Below are 23,390 nucleotides of genomic sequence, written 5' to 3' on the forward strand. Positions count from 1 at the left end.
TGCTGCAGCTTAAGCCAACTACTTCTTGTCCTACCTGCACTCCATCACAACAGGGCAATGACTGCAACACAATGCACGTCACTGCACCAAAACACCATGCAATGCAGTGCCAATCAATGCACGTGGAATTCCCTGCGGTAAATAGTTTGTGCTTAATGAGACGACAGGGCAATGCCCGGCCACGCACGGCACACTGCAGCAGAGGGAACAGAATGCCATGCACACTCGCGGCCACACAGCACACAGCTGCAAAGCCGTAAATCCCGTGCAATTCACTGCCATGCCTGGGTGCCGTGGAATACACTGTAGCAAAACGGCATCAAGACAAAAAAATCAGGGCTGTGCAACACAATCAGACACGGCTCCCAGGGAGAGGCAGTGATCCACAGGTGGAGAATCTGCCGGACCCAGAGCTCAGCTCCCATTGCGATATCCGTTCCAAGCCAGCTATTTATAGGTATTTGGTCACCCTGCAGCCATGGGCCCAGCAGATACCACGCAGAGTTAACATTCCTCCAGTAGGTCAGGCTGCATAGGCCAGACACAGGAGGAGGCAGCCCAGGGGGAAGGGAAATGACTACTTTATCCCAAGCAGGGGGGGAGGGCAGGGAATGGGACTTGGTGCCTCTAGGGGGCTTTGAATCATAGAAATACCAGGGTGGGAAGGGACCTCAGGAGGTCATCTAGTCCAACCCCCTGCTCAAAGCAGGGCCAATCCCCAATTTTTGCCCCAGATCCCAAATGGCCCCCTCAAGGATTGAACTCACAACCCTGGGTTTAGCAGGCCAATGCTCAAACCGTTGAGCTATCCCTCCCCCCTTTGCCTCCAGGACTGGCTGGCTCAGGGGATGGGAATGGGATACATGAGTTACCTTCTGTCCCCTCTCTGCCAGCCCGCCCCACCGCCCAGCCATGTCGAACTCCAAGCAGCTCCTGATGCAGGGCATGCACCAGGACCTGAGCTGCCCCAGCTGCCTGAAGCTGTTCAAGGCCCCCGTGACAGCTGAGTGCGGCCACACCTTCTGCCTGGAGTGCCTGTCCCGGGCTGCGGCCTGCCCCACCTGCCAGGCTCCCACCAAGGTGGAGCAGCTGCGCATCAACCAGCAGATGGAGCACCTGGTGCAGTGCTTTCGGCAGGTGCCCCACGACCACTGCGAGGAGCACATGGACCCCCTGAGCGTCTACTGCGAGCAGGACCAGCAGGTCATCTGCGGGGTGTGCGCCTCGCTGGGCAAGCACAAGGGCCACAACATCATCACGGCCGCCGAGGCCCACCAGAGGATGAAGGTAACAGACCCATGGGCCCATCTAACCCGGTATCCTGCCTCCTTGTTCCCCCCATGGATCAGACCCCATGGGCCCATCTAGCCCGGTATCCTGCCCCTTTGCTCCCCCCATGGATCAGATTCATGGGCCTATCCAGCCCGGTGTCCCGCCCCCTCCCTGCCACCCTGGATCAGACCACTCGATTCATCTTTTTCTCTTGCTCTCTCAGAAACAACTTCCCCAGCAGCAAATTCAGCTGCAGGAGGCGCAAGTGCGTAAGGAGAAAACGATCACTCTGCTGAACAGACAGATAGCAGAGGTGGAGGTGAGACAGCAGGGGCCCTTTGGGTGGGGGTGCGTGTACACACGTTCAGGAGATTCGGATGAGTGCTGTGGAAGGGGATCTGTGATGTATCTGAAACAGTGGGTGAATGCATTGTTAGTTCAAAGGGATCCCACTGGCCTACCTGCCAGCACCCGGGAGTTACACTCTCTCCTCCTTTCAGACAAGCTGCTCCCAATAGTTAAGTCCTCACTAGAGACCCTACAATAACAAAGCAGTGTGTGCAACCCAAGTGTCCATGAGAAATTCACAGCAACAAACCGTGTGTAGATCTAGCAATGTCAGGAGACCCTACAGAAACAAAGCAATCTGTGCATCCTCCATGTTCATGAAGACATATGTGGGGAGGAGGTTGCTGGGGGGCTCCCACCCCAGGGATGGGAGCAGATCCTGGAGGGGAGGTGCTATTGGGGGTAGTTACAGGGGGGCTCTGACCCCAGGGGGAATTGGGGCAATAGTGGGGGCGTGACAAGGCAGTGACCATCCATCCTTCCCCCGGCTGCAGGACACGGTGGTGCGGTTCAAGCAGCAGGTGTCGGAGCAGCTGGGGGTGATACGCACCTACCTAGAGGTGCTGGAGGCCTCCCTGGGCCGGGAGGCAGAGCGGGTGCAGAAGCAGGCCACGGCCGTGCTGCAGGATGAGCACAAGACCATGGGCCACTACCTAGACCAGCTCAAGCAGATGGAGGCCGTGCTGGGCGAGGTGCAGGAGGAGAGCCAAACCGAGTTCCTGAGGGTGAGGAGAGACCCCCCCCTCTCCGCCCCGCTTCTGTCTGTCTGGGACTCTGCCCCTTTATCCATCTGTCTGTCTGGGACCCCACCCCCTGCCTCTGTCTGGGACTCCATCTGCAGTGTCTGTCAGTCTGTGACCCCCTAACCCCTGTCTTTGGCTGTCTCTGTGACCCCACCCCTGTCTTCCTCTGTCTGTGACTCATAGAATCATAGAAGATTAGAGTTGGAAGGGACCTCAGGAGGTCACCTAGTCCAACCCCTTGCTCAAAGCAGGACCAATCCCCAACTCAATCATCCCAGCCAGGGCTTTGTCAAGCCCGACCTTAAAAACTTCAAAGGAAGAAGATTCCACCACCTCCCTAGGTAACCCATTCCAGTGCTTCACCACCCTCCAATTGACCCCCACCCCAGGCTTGTCTGTCTGTCTGGGACCCCACCTCCTGTGTCTGTAACCTTGCCCCCTGTGTCAGTCTGTGACCCCTGTCTCTGGGACCCCACCCCTGCCTTCCTGTGTCTGTCTGTTACCCCCCCCCACCTCCTGTGTCTCTGTCTCTGTGATCCCACCCCTCCCTCTATTTGTCTGTGACCCCGCTCCCTGTGTCTGTCTGTCTGTTACCACCTGACTAAGGTGGAAGAAGGAAAAAGCCCCACAAGGGAGGTGACACCTGGCACCTTAGTTTCACATCCCAGCTGGTGTTCAGAATTTAGCCAGCAGAGGTGACAATGTCATCTGGGTCCCTCTGTCTGGCCAGAACCTCCCTCAGGATCAGGACAGGATGGTGATACAGTGGACCCCTGGGTTGCAGCAGATGATGTAGGTGGCAACCATGATGGGGAAACTTGGTCCTTCCTTCTAGGCCACCCATCCCCTGTTTTGACACCACCACCACCCCACCAGATGGGAGCGGTGGGTGAAACAGCACCTCCCTTCATTATTCTGGCCTCCAGTTAGGCCTAATTTCCAAGCCACCAATTCTGGTTCATTGATTTCCAGTTCCTTTCTTCCCTTGATTACCAGGTGTGACCTGAACCACGCCCTTGGTGGGCCAGCGGGGGGGGGGGGTGTGGTCAGCAGATTTGAATGCAATCTGTCTTTTGTGTTTTCTAAACTATTTTCTATCCCCCTTTGCGCTGGACTGTTGTTACCTGGGAAAATTCAGGCTTGGTCCACACTAGCAATTTATGCCGATGTAACTGTGTCCTTCAGCGGTGTGGAAAATCCACACCCTGAGCCACGCAGTTATACCACATAAAGTCCTGGTGTAGACAGCGCTCTGCTGACGGGAGAGCTTCTCCCACCGAGATAGCTACACCTCTCGGGGAGGCGGATTGCCTACGCCGATGGGAGACGCCCTCCCCTCTGGGTAGATAGCGTCGTCACTCAAGCACGACGGTGGCGCAGCCTTTTAAGTGTAGACAAGCCCTTAGAGTCCAGGGCTCTGCACCACACTCCTTGTGTCTGTCTGTGACCCTGCCCTCCCCACAACATCCCTTTGTCTGTCTGTCTGTTTCCCCTCCAAACGTCTCTGTGTCTGTCTGCCACCCCCCAACCTCAACATCCCTGTGTCCGTCTTTTGTGACCCCAAACATCCCTGTGCTTCTGTCCCCCTTACATACGCACCAGGTCCCTGTGTCTGTTCCCCTCCCCAACACACGCATGCTCCTTTGGGTCTGGGGGTGACCCCCGCCCACACATGCAGTTCCCTGACCCACAGCTCTCTGTGTCTGTCAGACCCACCCCCGACTCTGTCTGTCTTTTTAACGTGATGCCGTCGCCTCTGTGGTTCACGGGGGCTGGGTTAGAAGTGGGGTGGGTGGGTGGGTTGGGAATGGGGAGATGCTGTGGGCCAGGTGCTAATCTTCACCCTCGTCTTCCTCTCCACAGAAATACTGCCTGGTGGCCAGCAGGTGAGCGCTCCCACTCCTCTGCTGCTCTCCTTCAGCTCCTCCCCCTACCCCGCCCCCCAGTCTGCCCCACAGGGCTGGAGACATTGGACCGGAAGGGCCCTACTGGGTCACCAAGTCCAGTCGCTGCTCTCGCAGCCTCTCCGAAACCCCCTTGTCAGCTCAGCCCAAAACGGATCAAGCTCCAGCCTCAAACCAGCTCAGTTCCTCAGCTGCTGCTGGGAGGCCGATCCAGACCCTCCCTCCTCCGATGGCCAGAAACCTTCTTCTCCTGTCCAGCTTCCGTTGCTTCCTGCCCAGTGTGTCCCCAGATCCTCTGGTGCCAGCATCGCTTACAGCTCTGCTCCCTCCCGCGACGTGTCAGTAGGGAGCGATCAGACCCCCTCAGCCAGCATTTCGCCAGGCTGACCCAGCCAAGCGCATCCGGTCTCCTCTCCTCCCGTCGGCCCTGCAGGCCCCCATTGCCCGTCGCTGCACCTGGTCCACTCTGGCTTCATCGTGCTTGAACAGGATGCCTGGAACTGGAAACCGCATTCTAGACACACTTGCCCACAGCCGTCTCCTTGGGAGCCTCTGCCCCAGGCCTTGCTCGCTCACCGGCTTCCTCTCACATGCGTGTGCTCTGGCTCACTCTTCTCACACACCCCTCTCCCCTTGCACACGCACTCCTGGCCATACTCAGGCCTTCTTGCACACTCACCCTTTTCCCCGCCTTCCCTTTGCACACTAGCTCATCCCTTGCCTCATACTGCAGTGTCAGTATTTCTGGCACACTCCTTCCCGCCCCACGTTCCCCCTCCGTACAGTGCCTCACATTAGGGTAACACTTCCACAATCCAACCAACATCAGGGCCCCATTATGCCGGGCAGTGCGCAGACCTCACTTGAGATGGAGGCCCCCACTGTGCCAGGAGCTGCATGACCCCCCAACCAACATCAGGGGGCGCCGTTGTGCCAGGTGCTGCACAAACCCCCTAACCAAGATCAAGGCCCCCTTTGTGTCAGGTCCTGCACAGACTTCCCCCTCCCCCCGCCAACCAAAATCGGGGGCCCTGCTTATGGCAGGTGCTGCTCAGACACTCAGTGAGCTCACATGCTAGGCAAAGAAGGGATTATTAGCCCCATTTACAGATGGGAAAACTGAGGCCCAGAGCCATTCAGTGACTTGCATGAGTGGGTTTGTGGCAGCACTAGGAATTGAACCCAAGTGTCCTGAGATCCAGGCCAGTGTCTTAACCATGAGGCCAGCCTGCCTCTCCTATTGCACAAATCCAGAGTGCCTCTCTTACTGTGTGCTCCAACCAGGTCTGCTCCCACCCCTCCCCTTGCACACGAGCCTCACACACCCAGGTCTCGGGAAGACAACATTCCCTGCCAGATGAATGGATCCAAGAACTGAGTCACACAGTCTTGACCTCCCCATTGCTTCTTATCCTCCCACTCTGACCTCCATACACCGACCGCTCATCCCTCCTGGTTCCCGTCCCTGAGCACATGGCCCCCTGACTGGCTCTTCCTTCCCCGCAGGCTGCAGAAGATTCTGGGAGAGTCCCCGCCGGTTGCCCGGATGGACATCCAGCTGCCAATCATCACAGATGATTTCAAGTTCCAGGTGTGGAGGAAGATGTTCCGCTCACTGATGCCAGGTAGGGCATCTGCACGAGATGGATCAGTAGGGGGTGCTCTGTCATTGCTGGCCCCACTGCCCCAGTGCAGCTCTAGGGGGTGCTGTGCTGAAGAGAGCAGGTTGGTGGCTCAGTAGGGAGCGCTCTCCCCTGGCTGTCAGGGCTGGCCCCAGGGCCCCAGCACGGTGCATGGGGGAGCTGTGCTGCATTTCAAATGAGACTTCGTACCAACGCTCTGGCCATTCATGGTTTTTAAATGTCCCTGGCATTTTTCCAAGAGTCAGCGAGTTAACCACAATGTCCTGGCAAAATCCCAGCTATGGTGACTCTATTCTGTTCTCTAAATTCTACCTTCACTTTCAGTGCAGGATTGCAGTATGGCTGCTAAACAAACCCCTGTGCCCCACCCCAGAGGTAGCTGCATCTCAGCATCGGGTGAGGGATCCCTGTATATATCCAAGGACATATTTGATTCTCATTTACCCTGCACAGCAATCACCAGTTGTGCCAGGTGCTAAACAGACCCTGAGTGACATGATCAGCTCAACAGACCTGTGGCAGAGCCGGGAATAGAACCCAGGAGTCCAGGGCCCAGTGCAGTGCTCTATTCACTAGGCCCCAATGTGCCGGGCACCCTCTGACTCCACCTGAGATTCTGGCCTCCCTTGAGGGGGATGCTTGGGGTGCTGTGTGGGAAAGAAGAATTAGGAAAAATGGGGATGGTGGGAGGTGACAAGGGGTGGAATTTTGGGCCAACTTTCCAGGATCCCACGTGGTGCCCCATTCCTTTCTCCCTCTCCCCTCCCAACAGCTCTGGAGAACCTGACCTTTGACCCAGACACGGCCCACCCCAACCTGGTGGTGTCGGAGGACGGCAAGCGGGTGGAGTGCGTGGAACACAAGCAGCCAGTGAGCTCTGATGACCCAGGCCGCTTCGACAAGTCCAACTGTGTGGTGAGCCGCCAGAGCTTCTCTGGTGGCGAGCACTACTGGGAGGTGACAGTGGGTGACAAGCCGCGCTGGGCGCTGGGCATCATCTCGGCTGACGCGGGGCGAAAGGGTCGGCTCCAGGCCCTGCCCTCCAGCGGCTTCTGGCTGGTGGGCTGCAAGGAAGGCAAGAACTACGAGGCCCACGTGGAGCACAAGGAGCCGCGGCTGCTGCGGGTGGAGACCAAGCCCAGCCGGATTGGGCTGTATCTCAGCTTCGAGGACGGGATGCTGGGGTTCTACGACGCCAGCGACGAGGACAACCTGGGGCAGCTCTTCGCCTTCCACACGCGCTTCACCACCACCGTCTACCCCTTCTTCGACGTCTGCTGGCACGACAAGGGCAAGAACAGCCAGCCGCTGGTCATCTACGCGCCGGAGCCGGAGGCCTCCTAACAGCGCCCCGCAGAGCCGGAGGTGCTGTAGCCACGCCTAGCCTCTCCCCACGGAGCCGGGAGTGCCATAACCATGTTGCCAAAGGTGCTGTAGCCACGCCCAGCTAGGCTCCATGCTTCCAGATGTGCCACGGCCATACCCAACCTTGACCCAAGATGCCAGCCAGGAGGTGCCACAACCACACCCAACCACACCCCACATCACCAGAAGAGCCATGACCACGCCCAGCCGGCCCTACTTCACCAGCTGTGCCGTAGCCTCACCCCACATCATCACGGCCACACCCAACCATGCCCATGTCGCCAAGCGAGCCACAAGCACTCCCAACTATGTCACCTGGGCTGGCGGTGCTGAAACCACGGCCGGCCACACCCCAGAGAAGCCGTGCCCTGCCACGCCTCGCTATGCCTGACATCACCAGAGCAGGAGGTGCCTCAGCCATGGCCAACGTCACTGGAAGTTCTATAACTATGTTGTCAGACGCTCTGTAACCACAGCTAACCACATGCTACATCGCCAGAAGCTCCGTAACAATGTCTTGTCATGCTACCATCAACAGAAGTCCCATTATCATGGCCCCCCATCACCAGAGGTTCATGCCTCCATTACCAAAAGCATCTCAATCATGCCCAAGCATGTGTCCATTACCACAGACTCCCTGGCCACGCCCACGTAGCTGGAAGTGCCGCAGCCATACCCCATGCCATCACTGCTCCTCCAGACATTCGGAGCCCATGTGGCCCAGCTCCAAGCTCCCTGGGACGGGCAGTGACCCGACATGGTTCCAAGCCTCCGGCATCTGTACAGGCAGTGCTGGGATCTGAGCATGTTCGCATCCACCCAGATACGGTCTCCAATAAAACATGGTCGTGTCCCCTCTGCCTCCTGTGTGCACGTGTGTGTCTGGGCTTCTATCTGCCATATGGCCCCCAAACAATCTGTGAGGGATCAGCTACATCTTTATAAGGGCCCGGACACCTTATTTACTGGGCACTGTACCAGCATTAGTGAATTTATTCTTCTGGCACACACCCATGTGAGTGCATTACAGGAATCTCATTATTATTGGTTGTTATGGTAGCAGTTGGAGGTTGCAACTAAGATCAGCCTAAGATCAGTTGTGCCTGGCGCTGTACAGACCCCGACCAAGATCAGGGCCCCGTTGTTCCTGGTGCTGCACAGACCCCAACCGAAATTAGGGCCCCCAGTGGGTCAGATGTTGCACAGAGTCACAGTGAGAGTCGGGCCCTGCCCTGAAGAGCTTATAGACTGAACAACAAAGGGTCGGAGGGAAAATTATTATTAGGGATCATCACCCACAGCCAAGCAGGGAGGGGTGGGATACTGGCCTAGATGGGCCATGGGTCTGGGCCAGGATAGCAGGGAGATGTGTAAGTGTGAATGGGGCATGGGGGTCAATTTTTTGAATTTGCCAAAGTGCCAGTTAGATTTCATCTGAAAATCTAACAAACTAGATTTTCCTACTGGATAAACAGTATTGCCAGTTTAGGGCTGGAATTTAGTTTGGCTCACCCTTTTTTACTGCATCCTGGGAGTACTGGCTTTCTGATTTTAAAGTTGGGTCCTTCTCAGATCTACTTTGACCTCGGTCAGAATATCTCAAATGAGGACACTGGGTTATTCTTAACCAGCCAACCAGTTTATTAATTCACCATGAATGACCCAGATCTATAATCAACAGTTATCAGTTCTCCAGTATTTCTAACACACTTTCTGCACCTAAAGTAATTCTCCAAGGAGTAAAGTTATGTCTCACAGGCTGCACCTTGAGGAGTCTGGCATTTGCTGTTTCTCATGTTGGCTTTGAAAGGGACTTGTTTAAAGCATCAAAAGCAGATGCTTAAACATTTTCTGTGAGAGTCTTAGTTCAATTGACTTGGGTGTACCAAGGAGGAGAAGCCAAAATACAGTTCCTCAAGGCCTCACTAGAGAAGTGCAGCCGCAAAAAGGGAACTAGCAGTTACCACTTCAGTGTAGACACTCACTACACAGATGGGAGGGGTTAATCCACACACACACATTCCCAAGAGGTAGTCGCTACCTAGTGCTTTCTACACTGGCGGTTAGGCCAATTTAACGACATCACTCAGGGATATGGATTTTTCAACCCCCTGAGTGATGTAGCAGGGTCGACCTAACTTTTTAGTGTAGACCTCGCCTGGGCCATAAAAAGAAAGAGCAATCTCTGAAATGAAATCTCATGGTTTCCCCAAACTGCTGGTCACCCTGGATAGGAGGAGTGTGTCCACGTTACGGCAGCTTCTTTGTTGGAGTCAGCAACTTCTGACGGTTTTTAGATCCTGTTTCGGGGTTCAATGGAGGTATTTTCTGCTTGGCTGTTGGCTCTCAGATTTTGGATCGCTCATTCCTTCAATATCCAGTACATGGCACCAGTGTATAACAAATTTCTTTGCTCCTTTTCTTAGCTGAGGCTTTGTACGTTTCATCAAGGATTAGGAGTCCTTGTGGCACCTTAGAGACGAACACATTCATTTGGGCATAAGCTTTCATGGGCTAAAACCCACTTCATCAGATGCATGGAGTGAAAAATACAATAGGCAGGTATAAATATACAGCACATGAAAAGATGGGAGTTGCCTTACCAAGTGTGTGGGGGGTGGGGGTCAGTGCTAATGAGGCCAATTCAATCAGGGTAGATGTGGCCTATTCCCAACAGTTGACAAGAAGATGCGATTATGCCCAGATAAATTTGTTAGTCTCGTTAGCACTCCAAAAAGTAATTTTCCCTCTGTTGGTATTCACCCCTTCTTGTCAACTGTTGGGAATAGGCCACATCTACCCTTACATAAGTGACTAAGACTAGCTTCAAGATTTTATTGGCACACCCCATTTCCTGTTGCTGGAGGAATGGGATGTTCCACTTTCTTCTGATCTGTAAATGGGGATTCGGGGGAGGGGGTGTATCAGTCAGTGTGTATCTGTGTCGGTATTTGGGTGTGTCTGTGCATGATTGTGCATGCAAGTCTGTGTGTGTGTGTGACAGTGTCTGAGTAGTGTGTGTATCTGTCAGTGTGTGTGCGTCAGGATGCATCTGTGTCCCTGTGTGCGGTAAGTCTGTGGTGTAACTGTGTACGTGTCCCTGTGTGTAGTGTTTGTATGTAACTGAGTGTGGTGTGGTGTGTCTGTGTGTTATTCTGTGTGTGCAACTTTCTCTGGAGGGAGGTGTGGGTGTGTCGGGGTGTGTGTGCATTGTTCTTGCCACTCTTCCTGCCAAATTTTCGCCCCTCACCCCAACTTCGCTTTCCTTCCCAGCCAGGGCACAGATGCCCTTTGCCCTCCCAATCTCCGTGCCCAGGAGTGTTTGAATAACACAAGACAACAGGAGTGAATCTGAGGCTGAGCCCCCTGGTGCCCCCCATAGGAGCAAAACCCCTGACCGCACAAAAGGGCCACAAAAATCGGGAGCCAGATCAAAACTGTTAATCTTCCAACTGAGCACAGCCCAGTGTCACAGAAGAGAAGAGGGTGGGCTGGATGAAGGGTGGAAGTGGTGAAATTTGTTTCACTTTCCCCTGAGACAGCAGTGTCCCAAAAAGGAAAGAGCCAGCATGGGAAAGACCCTGAGAGACCACCTGTTCGACACCATTAGAGAACTGGGCAAATCGGACCTGAAGACGTTTAAAGACAAGCTGAACAATTTCCAGCCCAAGGAAGGTTATAACCCCATCAGATGGGGAGAGCTTGAAAAAGCAGACACTGTAGAAATCACTCGCCTGCAGGAGGATTACGCGGTGGAAGTGGCCGGGAAGGTGCTGGAGGACATGGACAAGAAGAACCTGGCACACAACCTGTTCCAGGCCACAGGGCAGGGTGGGTGAGGGGCTTTTAAGGGGGGATCGCCCCCTCCCTAAGGGGGATCTTGTCTTGATGGGTCTCCAAGTACAGGAGCTGCCTGCTTATCGGCCTGCCAAGCAGAAAAATGAGCAATGCTGCTGGCTTCCTTAGCACAACCCCCCCAGGGGCAGAATTGTGCAGCCCCTTCTCAGGCCAGGCTGCCACCGGGTATCACAGATCCGAAGGGCTTGAGACCAGAGGGGAAAGTGAGTTGGTACGGTGTACCAGTAAAAAATGGTCGCCGGTACAGGCCCGTACACAGCGGATGTTAAAGCCCAAGGCCGCCAAGAGAGGGGGCAGCGATGTGGGAGGGGGGAGGGGGCAAACGGGGCAGCTTTCCTGGGGCCCAGCAATTTAATAGGGCCCAGGGCTCCCGGCCACCACTGCTGCTATCATGTCAGCAGCCAGGGCCCCGGGCCCTTTAAATCCCCGGGCAGCACCGGCCAGGCAGCACTGAAGAGCTGGTTGGGGGAGGCTGACCCCCAGTCCCGCCCCTTCTGCCCGAGACCCTGCCCTTCCGGAGCCAGGCCCTCGTACCAGAAACACCTTTCAGTTACTTTCACCCCTGGTTTAGACACCTAACTTCCTGTTCTAGGTCCACAAAGGGAGTTAGGGTCTTCCACTGTATCACGGAGGCAACTCGATCCAGACAGGGCCAGGCCAGTAGCTGACGGTTCGCTTGTACCAGCCCAGCCCCCATCTCTTCCTTCTCCTTTCCCAAACGGGAAATGAACCCCCCAACACCCAGTGGGGATCACGGCTCCACAGTGGGGAATTGTGTAGGGGGGGGTGAGAGACACAGAGGGGAAGATCTGTTCATATGGAGATAGGAAAAGATAGGGGTGCTGGAAAGGAAGAGAAGGAGGGATGGGGGATAAATACATGGATGTGGAGTTGCTCACACCTGGAGGGAGGAGTCCTGGGTCCAAGAAATGGTTATTTTTCTTGCTTCATCAGTCCAACAAGGAACCAAACATTCTCCTTTCTATGGGGGAGTTTTTTTCTGTTCCCCTTCCCCGCCACTGATTCCTCATGGCAACATTCCCCGACTCAGCTATGGGTCACCCCAAACCTTCTCCTGCCGGCTCCCAAATCCCCGTCCCTGTGGGGGAACGGCTCGCTCGGGGTGCACCCCTGAGAGACGAACCTCTCTCCTCCTTCTCTGCTGCAGCTACAGGTGGTGCCCAGCAGACCCCAGCTCCGACCAGCACCATCCGGACCAGAGTCACAGGTGGGTTGACATTTGTCCAGCTGTGTCGGGGATGGGACAGTAACACGGGTTTTTGGTCATGTTCAAGACCCCACCCCCAACCCCAGTGCATTATGTCATTTATGGAGCGCCCTAAAATTCCTCTGGGTTCACTGCATGGAGAGGCTGGCTGTCCACGAGCTCCCAGCTGCCGTAGAAAGCTGAGATTGTGCTATGGGGAACTGGCCAAAGACTGAGGGGTTTCTCCTGTGGAAGGGAAGGATCCCGGCAGCGAGGGAGGCGGGCAGTGTGGGGAGGGCAGGCTGGGATGGGAGGATGGGGGAGTGATCTGGGCAGTGGGGGAGGCGGGTGGCATGGGGCGTGCAGGCTGGGGTTCGGGGGGGGGAATCCAACAGATAGCCGGGTGATGTGGAGAGCGTCAGGCGGGATCCCAGCAGGGATGAAGGAGGGGCAGAGGCTGCTCCGATTCCTTTCTGAGTGAGCTCCCTGTTGTCTCCAAGCAGGTATAGCTGCCCCCATGCCCAGGGAGCACAGGCCAGACTCGTCCAGGGCTGGAGACTCAGGTAGGGTGACCAGACGTCCGGATTTTCCTGCACATTGCCTTTGAGGCTCCTTCCTCTGTCCGGGCAGATTTTTCAGATAACAGGAAATGTCCAGGTGTTTTGCAGAGCAGATGCTGGAGCTCAGCAAGAGCCCCAGTTGGTCCTCTTCCTGACTGGTCCCACCCCTGCATCTGCAGCTGATCGGTGCAACCACAGCTGCCCGATTCTGCCCACCCAGGCCCCGGCTCCCAGCCCCGGGGAGCGGGTTCCCGCAGGGAGGTGCTATCTGGTGGCTTTCGCTGCATGCTGGACTTGCGCCAGCCGTCCTGCCCCCATGACAGGGAGCAACACTGCCCACCCCTCCAGTGAATACCCTCACTGCAGGTGCCCCCTCCAGTACCCCCAACCTGTCCCCCCTCCACCTTCCTCCCTCAGTTCCCCTTTTTGAAAACTTGACACACAGTAACCCTTGACTCAGGTCAGGCCTGAGGCCCGACACAGGCCCCCCGACCACACTCAGCGCTTTGGCCCTCCAGCTTCTGATGTCAGGGGAGGTGCTGCCACCCAGCCCAGCCTTCCACAGCCGGCGGGTGGCGGCTGTTTTGAAGCTGCTTATTCAGCTCACTCATCGTAGGCTCCCCGGTCTTGTCGAGCCACAGCTGGGTTAACTCTGGCCTCTGCCATGTAGACGGCCGAATGGTTCCTACTAACCCCGTTCGCTAGCGCTCCAGTTCCCAGCATGGTTACGCTACTGTCCACATAGCAACTGGAACTGGGTTGGAGCAGGTTCCAGCTTACATTGCGTTTCTCTTTACAACCGAGATCAGAATCCAGCCCTGACGCCACTGGCCTCGGCGGGGTCACTGCGGATTTACACTGGGGTCACCGAGATCACAATCGATTTTCTGGGAGTGTCTCATAATAACAATAATAACAACTTACATTTTATCTTATAATAATAACAGTTGTGCATGTAATAGATTGTGTGTATATCTACATAAATACCCAACGAACATGTCACCCCAGCACAGCTAGACAGAGAGAGGGGTGTGTATGGGGATAGACAGGTGGACGGATAGTTGTATAGGAGGATAGAGGGAGGGATGTGTATGGAGATGGATGGGTGGGTGGATGGGGGCTTTTGAAAATACTGGCGTGATTTAGGAATCCCACTGATTTTTCAACAGAATGTTTACTCAGAAGTCTTTTTCATGCTTTAAAAAATGACACCCCTGTCATGGATCCACAGGATCGGTGCTATGGCCCTCACTTTGGAACAGTCTCTAGGAGGACCTGTTCAGTGAGCCAGACCCCGCAGAGGTCAGAGAATCATAGAATATCAGGGTTGGAAGGGACCTCAGGAGGTCATCTCGTCCAACCCCCTGCTCAAAGCAGGGCCAATCCCCAACTCAATCATCCGAGCCAGGGCTTTGTCAAGCCTGACCTTAAAAACTTCAAAGGAAGGAGATTCCACCACCTCCCTAGGTAACCCATTCCGGTGCGTCATCGCTCTCCTAGTGAAAAAGTTTTTCCTAATATCCAACCTAAACCCCGCCCCCCTTGCAACTTGAGACCATTACTCCTTGTTCTGTCATCTGGTACCACTGAGAACAGTCTAAATCCATCTCCAGGGCGAGCCACCATGTGGCTTCACCGCCTCCATAGACTGGACCTCTGGTCGTTCAGCACCGCGAGCTCCATTCAGTCGGTCCCACTGAGACGGACCCCTGAGGGAGACTTGTACAGTATTAGGGAGCAGTGCACCCCACCCCACCACCTGCAGTGACGCTCAGCCAGCCTTGTCACAGTAGGGTTTACTAGTCAGCTGGGGTACAGCCTAGGAAGTCCTTGGTTAGCACAGAGAAATGAAGGTTGAAGCATAGGCCCTTCTGGGTAGCCAGAGCCCAGCCAAGCTGTAGTGAACCCTCATTGTTCAAGCTCTGTCTGTCCCTGCGTCTGATCTCCTTTGTCAGACTCCAAGCGGTGCCCCCGACTGCTTCCCGCAGCCCACATTTAACTTTCTCCTCGCTCTTGCCCCCCCACCCCCAGTCCTCTGTTCCCAAGCTGGGGAGATACAGCTCAGCCCCCCGCCGTGGAGATGCAGGAAGTCCATATCTCTCTGGGTCATTGATAGCCAGGTTTCAATGTCCCTGGGATTGGATCTGCCATTGTCTTCTGAAGAGCTGCATTCATGTGGGACCTAAGGCCCCAGCCAGCGAGGCACCATTCACACCTGGATCTGAGCCTGCCCTGAGAGCAAACAGTCCCTTTTCACCCACTAGGTAACAATGCAGCAGAGAGGGGAAACTGAGGCACACATCTGCTTCATAAAAAATATTACCAAAACTTCCTACGTCATCACAACCCATACTTAACGGCAAGATTTGGCTGAAGAGCAGAGAGGTACATAGACTGGCATCCTGGTCTCTAGGGGTTAGCAATACAATAGGCTAGCGTGGCTTAGTGGATCATGCAGAGGATGAGGGCGCAGGCTCTATTCCCAGCTTTGCCGCTGTCCTGAGGGGTCACCTTGGGAAAATCACTTGTGCCCTCTGTGCCAGAATCACCCCATCTTTAGATGGGGATAAAGACACCGACCTCCTTGTTAATCATTGTGATGTCTGTTGATGGCAAGCTCAAGGGATGGAGACCCGAAGATGGATGGAATAGCCACTTTGAGATCCTTGGGGTGAAAGACACCAGAGAACTTCCAGATCAAGTAGCATAAAAGCCACCTGAACTCCGTTCCTTTTTGCAGCTGTCTCTGACTCACTCCCCTGTTTCCAGGAGACGAGATGGACCTTCGATAACATCAGGTGCTGAGCTCAAGCCTTCACAATTGATGTGACGCAGTGAAAGAGATGGCTAACACTGGAATGAAGACCGCCCTGCAGCTCTACCAGCTCCCAATGGCCAAGGAAACCTGGAGCCTTTTCAGCGTCGTACCAACTGGCCAGGATATTGCATTCCATGTTTTCGGTCAATAAAACAATTGCCTGGTTTTCATACAGAGAACTCGTCCATCAGCTGTGTGGGTGTTTTCCTTGATCTTTTCAGCCGGCAGGTTCAATGGTGTGTCGGAGATTTGGCTAGGCTCCGGTGAAAGTCCCAGCTGTGGTGCTCTCCTCTTACAGCACCTAGGATGGTGGGTCTGTCTCATGAGCGAAATGGCTGCAAGGCTTGGATGAGTGACCCTAAGGAACATTTGGATCCTGTTAGAAGTACAGGGAGCCGAGCCTAATGGTGCACAAGGGGTGCTGTCGGGAGGGCTCAGTAGGGGATGCTCTCCCACACAATCAGTGCTGGTCCCTACGGGGTGCTGTGCTGTGGGAGGCTCAGTAGGGGGTTACTCTTTCTCCCCTCTCAGTCAGTGCTGACCCCAGTGCGCCCCTAGGGGGTGCTGTGCTGCAGGGAGGACGGCTCAGCAGTGGTTATCCTTTTTAACAACTGCTAACATGGCTCATCCAGCAGCTTTTGAACTCCAGACCTCTGAACCCACAGCACAGCGCTCTACCACGTGAGGTAAAGGAGCAACTTCATTAACTAGCAGCAGGAGCAGGCTGGTACTCTCTCTTTGACCCTGCGTCTAGAGAGGGACGTAGCACAATCAGCCAGCAGGTTATTTTCTTAACCTTAATACAGTTTTTTGGGGGGGGAGAATTTACTCTTTTTATAGTGCCCCCAAATGAGCCAGGCACTTCACAGAAGATATAGCAGGGCCTGACTTCATCACCTTTACGCTGAGTAGTACCACTGATGTCAATGGGAACTATACAATACTAATTTCTCCGTACTGTTACTCACACCTTCTTATCAACTGTCTGTAATGGGCCACTCTCATTACCACTTCAGAAGTTATTTTTCCTCCCTTGGTATCCTGCTGTTAATCGATTTCTCTCGTTAGACTGACCTCACCCTTGGTAAGGCAATCCCCATCCTTTCATGTATCTATACCTGCTCCTGTATTTTCCACTCCATGCATCTGACGAAGTGGGTTCTAGCCCATGAAAGCTTATGGCCAAGTAAATGTGTTAGTCTCTCAGGTGCCACAAGGACTCCTCATTCTTTATACCCTCACAGAGTTTACATCAGCCTGCAAGTTGCAGGGAGCACTCGCCACAGCTGGCACCTCCTTCTGGTTGCTCTGGTGTCTCTCCTGTTGCCCTCTCATTCCGCGACCTTTCTCGCTCCAGGAACCGCACCCTCCTCTTTGTGACTTCGCCCTATGGCCAGGTCACTACATGGTTCCCCTTTGGGGGCGGGGCGGGGGGGGAGTGTAACAGAGTCTTTTCATGCAAATAGTCTCAGGCAGTCCACTGTCCCTTGCCTGGTCTCTACCATGTCCCCAGTGGCTGACAGGGCAACCCGGGCCCACCCTCTCCACCAGGTTCCAGCTCAGGGGCCCTCTAATCAGCAGCGAAGGACTGCACTCCTGTTCACTGCTGCTTATCCCCTGAGCCATCTCCTACCTTTCTGGCTTCCTCTCTCCCTCTCTCTGCGTTTACCAGCTTCCCAGCACACTCCCAGGAAGTAACAGTGGGCTACCCCCTAGAGTCCCAACACCCAGGGAATGTCTGCAGACCAGCTCCCTGCAGCCTCTTTCTGCTGTCAGCTACCTGGCTTTGTACAGGCCCCTCCCGGTCCTGTCCACCTGACCCTCATGGCTGATTAATCAATCCCTGCTCCCTTGCTTCTCCTCCAGGTGCTGGCTATAGGTTCCTGGGGCCTAATTTCCCCCCTCAAGGACAGGGTGGGAGCACACCCCCAACAAACTGCATTTAAACTTCGTTTTGTACATTCCTTTCTTTTGTGTTCTGTTAAAAAAAAAAAGGAATGGCCATTAACGCGTGTGCTTTCAAATATTGAACAAATGTTGATTTGCTACCACAAACAAATTAATTTTGAAAAGCTTGGATACAAAGGCTGTTACTGTTTGGCTAACACCGAGTGCTCAGTGGGTGAGAGCATTACACCACAGAAGATTTTGTTGAGCGTCTGTTTTAGCAGTGAAGCGTTATTTTTATTATGGAAAACTAGTAATGCACAAGATAAGGAAGTAAAAATAAATGTCTTTGCAAAAGCAGGTCGACTTGTTCTAAAGAATTGGGGAAAATGAGAACAAAAGCATAGATTGTGTTATAAGTAACTTGGTTCCTATTGCATGGTAAGTACATACATTAAAAGCACATTAACCATTTAGACCACCAGACAGCGGAAACCATCTCTGAACCATGGCAGTGAGGGCCTGGCTACTGAGAAACGGTGCCCCACTTACAGTATGCATGATGAAGTGAGCTGTAGCTCACGAAAGCTTGTGCTCAAATAAATTGGTTAGTCTCTAAGGTGCCACAAGTCCTCCTGTTCTTTTTGCGGATACAGCCTAACACGGCTGCTACTCTGAAAAGTATGCATGACGTCGCTAAACTGTTTAATCAAAGACAAGTAAAAATCGGTTATTGTAAACATCCTAAAGGCAAGGGGAAATTGTACTAGTAGAGAACTTACGTGTACCGCTTATGGGTGTTACGTGCTAACCCCCAGAACCAGTTCATGAGAAAATATTGAAAAAGGAAAACTGCCTGATCTTATTAGAGATAAACAGCTAATTGAATGGTGTTCATAGAATCATAGAATATCGTGGTTGGAAGGGACCTCAGGAGGTCATCTAGTCCAACCCCCTGCTCAAAGCAGGACCAATCCCCAATTTTTGCCCCAGATCCCTAAATGGCCCCATCAAGATTGAACTCACAATCCTGGATTTAGCAGGCCAATGCTCAAACCACTGAGCTATCCCTCCCCAGTTGTCTGTTCCCAGTGCTCAGCAATAACTACACTAGATCAACAATATGCTAAATTATGTAGGCAAGTTCCTTTTAGCACAATTCATGATTTGGGATCAGTGACACGGCATCCTAACCCAGTCACGAGTTATTCGAAAGATATAGGTTGATATCTGGATCTAGCGCAACGATTGGAGTTCCACACAGTAACACAAACGCGGAAGGAACCACACTTGTCTTGTTGCTCCATTAAGGGGTATTGATACATGTGCCGATGGGATGGTTTTGAGCCACTCCAGTGTGCGGTCACGGTAGCTCAGTTCAGTGCAGTGAAACAGAGAAGCTGACCGCTCCTGTCTCCTGCCCAGCAAAGCTTCCCCAATGGAGACAATCAGCTTTCAGGGTAACTTGTAACATGGATGGCCAGTACTGAGTAGTAACTAATTACAAAAAATGTATATCTGGAGGCCTCGTTTGCAGCCTCACTATTCCAAATTTTTGTTTTGCTCTTCACGTATGTGGCACTGTGGAACCCTCTGCAATAACGCCTCTCCCGGTTTTTCAAAAAGAATCTATCCTCCAGAGTGAGCTCCGACACCAGGATGAAATTGAAACCAGTTTTTAATAGGCATTACTAACCCACTTGACTTAAATTTAACACCACTAAACCAGAAAAGATACACATTGTTCAGACTGGCGATGGCATGCACGAGGCAGAACAACCCTTGAACGACCCTGTGATGTTGTGCTCCATATGCTTATGAAGATGAAGATGACGTGACTGGAGTGTGCTTTATGCTCAATGCCCCGTGTAACCTATCATTAGAAAGCTTATAATCTACTAAGTGTGTTCATCCTATTTGTTTGCATGGATTATTTCTATGTCTGGAGTTAGGAGGAGAAGGTATAAACTTGTATTACGGATGTAGACATATTAAGTGGAAGCCACTAAGGGTGCTTCAGAAACAGTGAGTTGTGAATGGCTTTGTTTACCCGCAAGCCTTCCTGTGTACCTGTGCGCCAGCCCAGGAAGAATGGAGACTGGGGTCTTAAAGAGACAAGTGACCATGTCACCTGATATTGGAATCCATCTTGAATTTGGTACTTAACCACAGGGGGTGGGTGGGTATCCAAAACAAAGGTTTCCCTCCTTAGGGAAATTCTATATAAGGCGGGGGAAGTAAACAAGGATTGTCTTCAGCTGGCTTAGGAGACGGCCTCCCCACCCCAAAGAGATACCTGAAAGCACCTGGAAACAAAAGGATTGTAACCACAGGGGTGGGAGAGAACTGCTGGACCCAGGTCAGAAAAGGCAACTGACCCGAGAAGGATTTTACCTGAAATAACATCTAGGGTGAGAAGTTATCATTTGTAACCAATTTCTTAGTGTATTAAGTTTAGTCTTGTGTGTTTTGTTTCATTTTCCTTTGTGACTTACTTTGTTCTGTCTGAAACAACGAGGAGTCCAGTGGCACCTTAAAGACTAACAGATTTATTTGGGCGTAAGCCTTCATGGGCAAAAAAACCCCTTCATCAGATGCAAAGTTTTATACAGTATAAGTTCATATTGGTCTCATTCGGAGCCCATGCGGCCCAGCTCCAAGCTCCCTGGGATGGGCAGTGACCCGATGTGGTTCCAAGCCTCCTGGATCTGGACAGCCATGGCCAGGGTCTGAGCACGTTTGCATCCACCCAGATATGGTTGCCAATAAAACATGGTCATGTCCACTCTGCCTCCTGTGTGTACGTGTGTGTCTGGGCTTCTATCTGCCGTGCGGCCCCCAATCAATCTATATGGGATTGGCTATATATTTATATTGGCCTGGACGCCCTAGTGACTGGGCACTGAACCAGCGTTAGTGGATTTATCCTCCTGGCACACACCCATGTGAGCGCATTACAGTAATTTTGTTATTATCGCTTATTGTGTTAGCATTTGGAGGTTGCAAACCATGTCAGGGTCCCTGTTGTGCCATGTGCCTCATACACCCTGACTAAGATTGGGGCTCCATTGTGCCGGGCGCTGCACAGACCCCAACCAAGATCAGGCCCCAGTTGTTCCTGGCACTGCACAGAGCCACAGTGAGGGTCCGTCCCTACGCTGAAGAGCTCATAGACTGAACAGACAAAGTGTGGGAGGGGAAACAGCATTATTATCACTGATCATCACGCACAGCCGAGCAGGAAGGGGTGTGACACTGGCCTAGCTGGGTCCATTGGTCTGATTAGGGATGGCAGGGAGGGGCAGGACACCTGGCTAGATGGGCCCTTGGGTTTGATCCAGGGTAGCAGGGAGATGTGTTATTGTGAATGGGGGTCAATTTTTCCATTTGCAGAGATGCCCGTTACATTTCCTCTGAAAAGCTAACCAACTAGATTTTCCTGTTCGATAAGCATTATAGCCAGTGTTGGGCTGGAATTTAATTAGGAATTTGGATCACCTCTGTTTACTGAGTCCTGGAAGCGCTGGCTTTCTGGTTTTAAAGTTGGGTCCGTCTCAGATCTACTTCAGCCTCGGTCAGAATGTCTCAAATGAGGATATGGGTTATTCTTAACCAGTCAACCAGTTTCTTAATTCACCATGAACCACCCAGACCTGTAATCAATAGTTATCAGTTCTTCAGTATTTCTAACGCACTTACTGCACTTCAGGTAATTCTCCAAGGAGTAAAGTTACAACTCACAGCACTCTGAGGAATCTGGTTCCTGCTATTTCTCATGTTGGCTTTGAAAGGCACGTGTTTCAAGCATCAAACACAGGTGCTTAAACATTTTCTGTGAGGTTCTCTTAGGTCAATTAATGCGGGTGTTTGAAAGAGGAACATCCACGTAGCATTACTTAGAAGCCAAACTACAGTTCCTTGGGGTCTCACTGGAGAGAGTGCAGCCGCAACAAGGGAACTAGCAGTTACTACTTCAGTATAGACACTCACGACAGCGACGGGAGGGGTTAATCCACACCCTCCCCCCCCCCCCGAGAGGCAGTAGCTACCTAGTGCTGTCTACACTGGGGGTTAGGTCAACTTAACTATATCGCTCAGAGATATGGATTTTTCATACCCCTGAGCAACGTAGCTGGGTTGACTTGACTTTTTAATGTAGACTTGACCTGAGCCACAAAAAGAAAGACAGTCTCTGAAATGAAATCTCACGGCTTCCTCTCATTGCTGGTCACCCTGGGATAGGGGGAGTCTGTCCATATCGCGGCAGCTTCTTTGCTGGAGTCAGCAACTTCTGACATTTTTTACACCCTGTTTTGGGGTTCGGTGGAGGTATTTTCTGCTTGGCTGTTGGCTCTTATTTGGATCTCTCAGTTCCTTCGATATCCAGTACATGGCACCAGAGTATAGCAAATTCCTTTGCTCCTTTTCTTAGCAGAGGCTTCGTATGTTTCATCAAGGATTGTATTTCTGTGCTAACCCAGGCTAGGAAATGGAATCCCCTTTAAGCAATTTCTTTTAATATTTAAAAGCTACATGCAGGTTAGGTACTTATATCAGTAGTAAAAGGGGTACAACATGAATCAAACATTGACCTAACTCCTTGACCCATAAACCCCAACCCCTGGGGCATTACTTCTGGGGGCAACATTGACACATGACTAGAAGCAGGGGGTGGCAATCCGAGTTAGTTTCAGACCTTTAGGATCACCCCCAGAGCAGATTTGACCAATCAGGGTAATTTCCGGGTCAGAGTGGCCTGCCAGAAGAGGGTCGTGTGACCTCTCTAACAACTCCCCCCACCACCCTCGACCAATCAGCAAAGGTTTCACCCCGTTAGGCCATCTCAGAAGGGAAACCTGTACCAATCAGAATAGGTATATCATGAGGGTCTAAGCCAGAACCCCACAATCTCTGGAGCTCAATGGTTGGCCAGCTGGCCAGCAGCACTATCCTGGAAGTCCCATCGCAGTATGGAAGAGGCCGTCTTGTTTCGAGAATGTGTTTTTTCAGAAATTGTGGACATGATGAGGGGAAACCTGGACTCCTTCACCACCCCTGTGAGAACTTTGGGATTTGTTTTAGCTCCAAGGGCATTTGATCGCCTGCAGTGAAAGCACTGCATCAGCGACAGTTCTGATGCGGGAGCGGCCGAGGGGAGCCCTTTGGCCCAGCCGTTGATGGAGACACCATAACCGGACCCCGAGACCCAAGTGCTCATGAGGCAGACTGACAAGCGTGACAGCCTCCCATCGTCCACCCCCATGGAGGAAGGTGACCACAGCTTGGGGCAGTCACTGGCGGACAAGGTGAATGAAGAAGACATTGTGAAGGTAAATTAACGATGAGTAGTGATGGTGGAGGATGGGGTGTAATGGGGTAGAAACCAACCCAGAGTTGGATAACTCTAAAAACAGGGAGGCCTACAGCTGCTTCTTTTCTGAAAATCTCTCAACAGCTCAACAACGCCTTTCTAGAGGACCTGGAGGCCTTGGACAGTATTGCATCAGAGAGCAAAGGTGAATCAGACCCAACTTGATTTTGCCCACCACCAAGACGACGTGTTCAAGAGGACACCATGTGTGAAGAGGATGATTTGGATTTAAGGAAGATCCTTGGCATAGAACCAGGTAAGCCAGTGCCATGTCTTGTGCAGAAAAGAGTCACGTGGTCTATTGTACATGTTTCTGTTTATGCTTTCCTTAATCATTATCTTAGGGAGAAGCTTTTCAAAGATTGTGAGGGTTGTGTTATAGAAACAGGCCAGTGCCATTATGACTGTGTGAAT

At 52.7% G+C, this 23,390-nt stretch overlaps 2 protein-coding genes and 1 pseudogene across 3 annotated transcripts in view; all 3 read left to right on the top strand.

Moving 5' to 3' along the window:
* LOC144265965 (uncharacterized) overlaps positions 1-23,390 on the top strand; it is a 191,642-nt gene that overhangs the window by 131,569 nt on the left and 36,683 nt on the right. The gene's annotated exons all lie outside the window — the stretch shown is intronic.
* TRIM72 (tripartite motif containing 72) lies at positions 913-7,254 on the top strand. The gene is made up of 6 exons (XM_077820564.1): positions 913-1,287; positions 1,496-1,591; positions 2,115-2,345; positions 4,227-4,249; positions 5,774-5,892; positions 6,683-7,254. Exons 1-6 carry the CDS (start codon positions 913-915, stop codon positions 7,252-7,254), a joined length of 1,416 nt encoding a protein of 471 aa, XP_077676690.1.
* On the top strand, positions 10,838-22,442 carry LOC144266968 (apoptosis-associated speck-like protein containing a CARD; annotated as a pseudogene). Its single transcript, XR_013346516.1, has 4 exons — positions 10,838-11,106; positions 12,302-12,361; positions 12,844-12,918; positions 22,339-22,442. The product of XR_013346516.1 is annotated as an apoptosis-associated speck-like protein containing a CARD (transcript).

This window comes from Eretmochelys imbricata, chromosome 6, assembly GCF_965152235.1.
Source record: "Eretmochelys imbricata isolate rEreImb1 chromosome 6, rEreImb1.hap1, whole genome shotgun sequence".
Lineage (NCBI taxonomy): Eukaryota > Metazoa > Chordata > Testudines > Cheloniidae > Eretmochelys > Eretmochelys imbricata.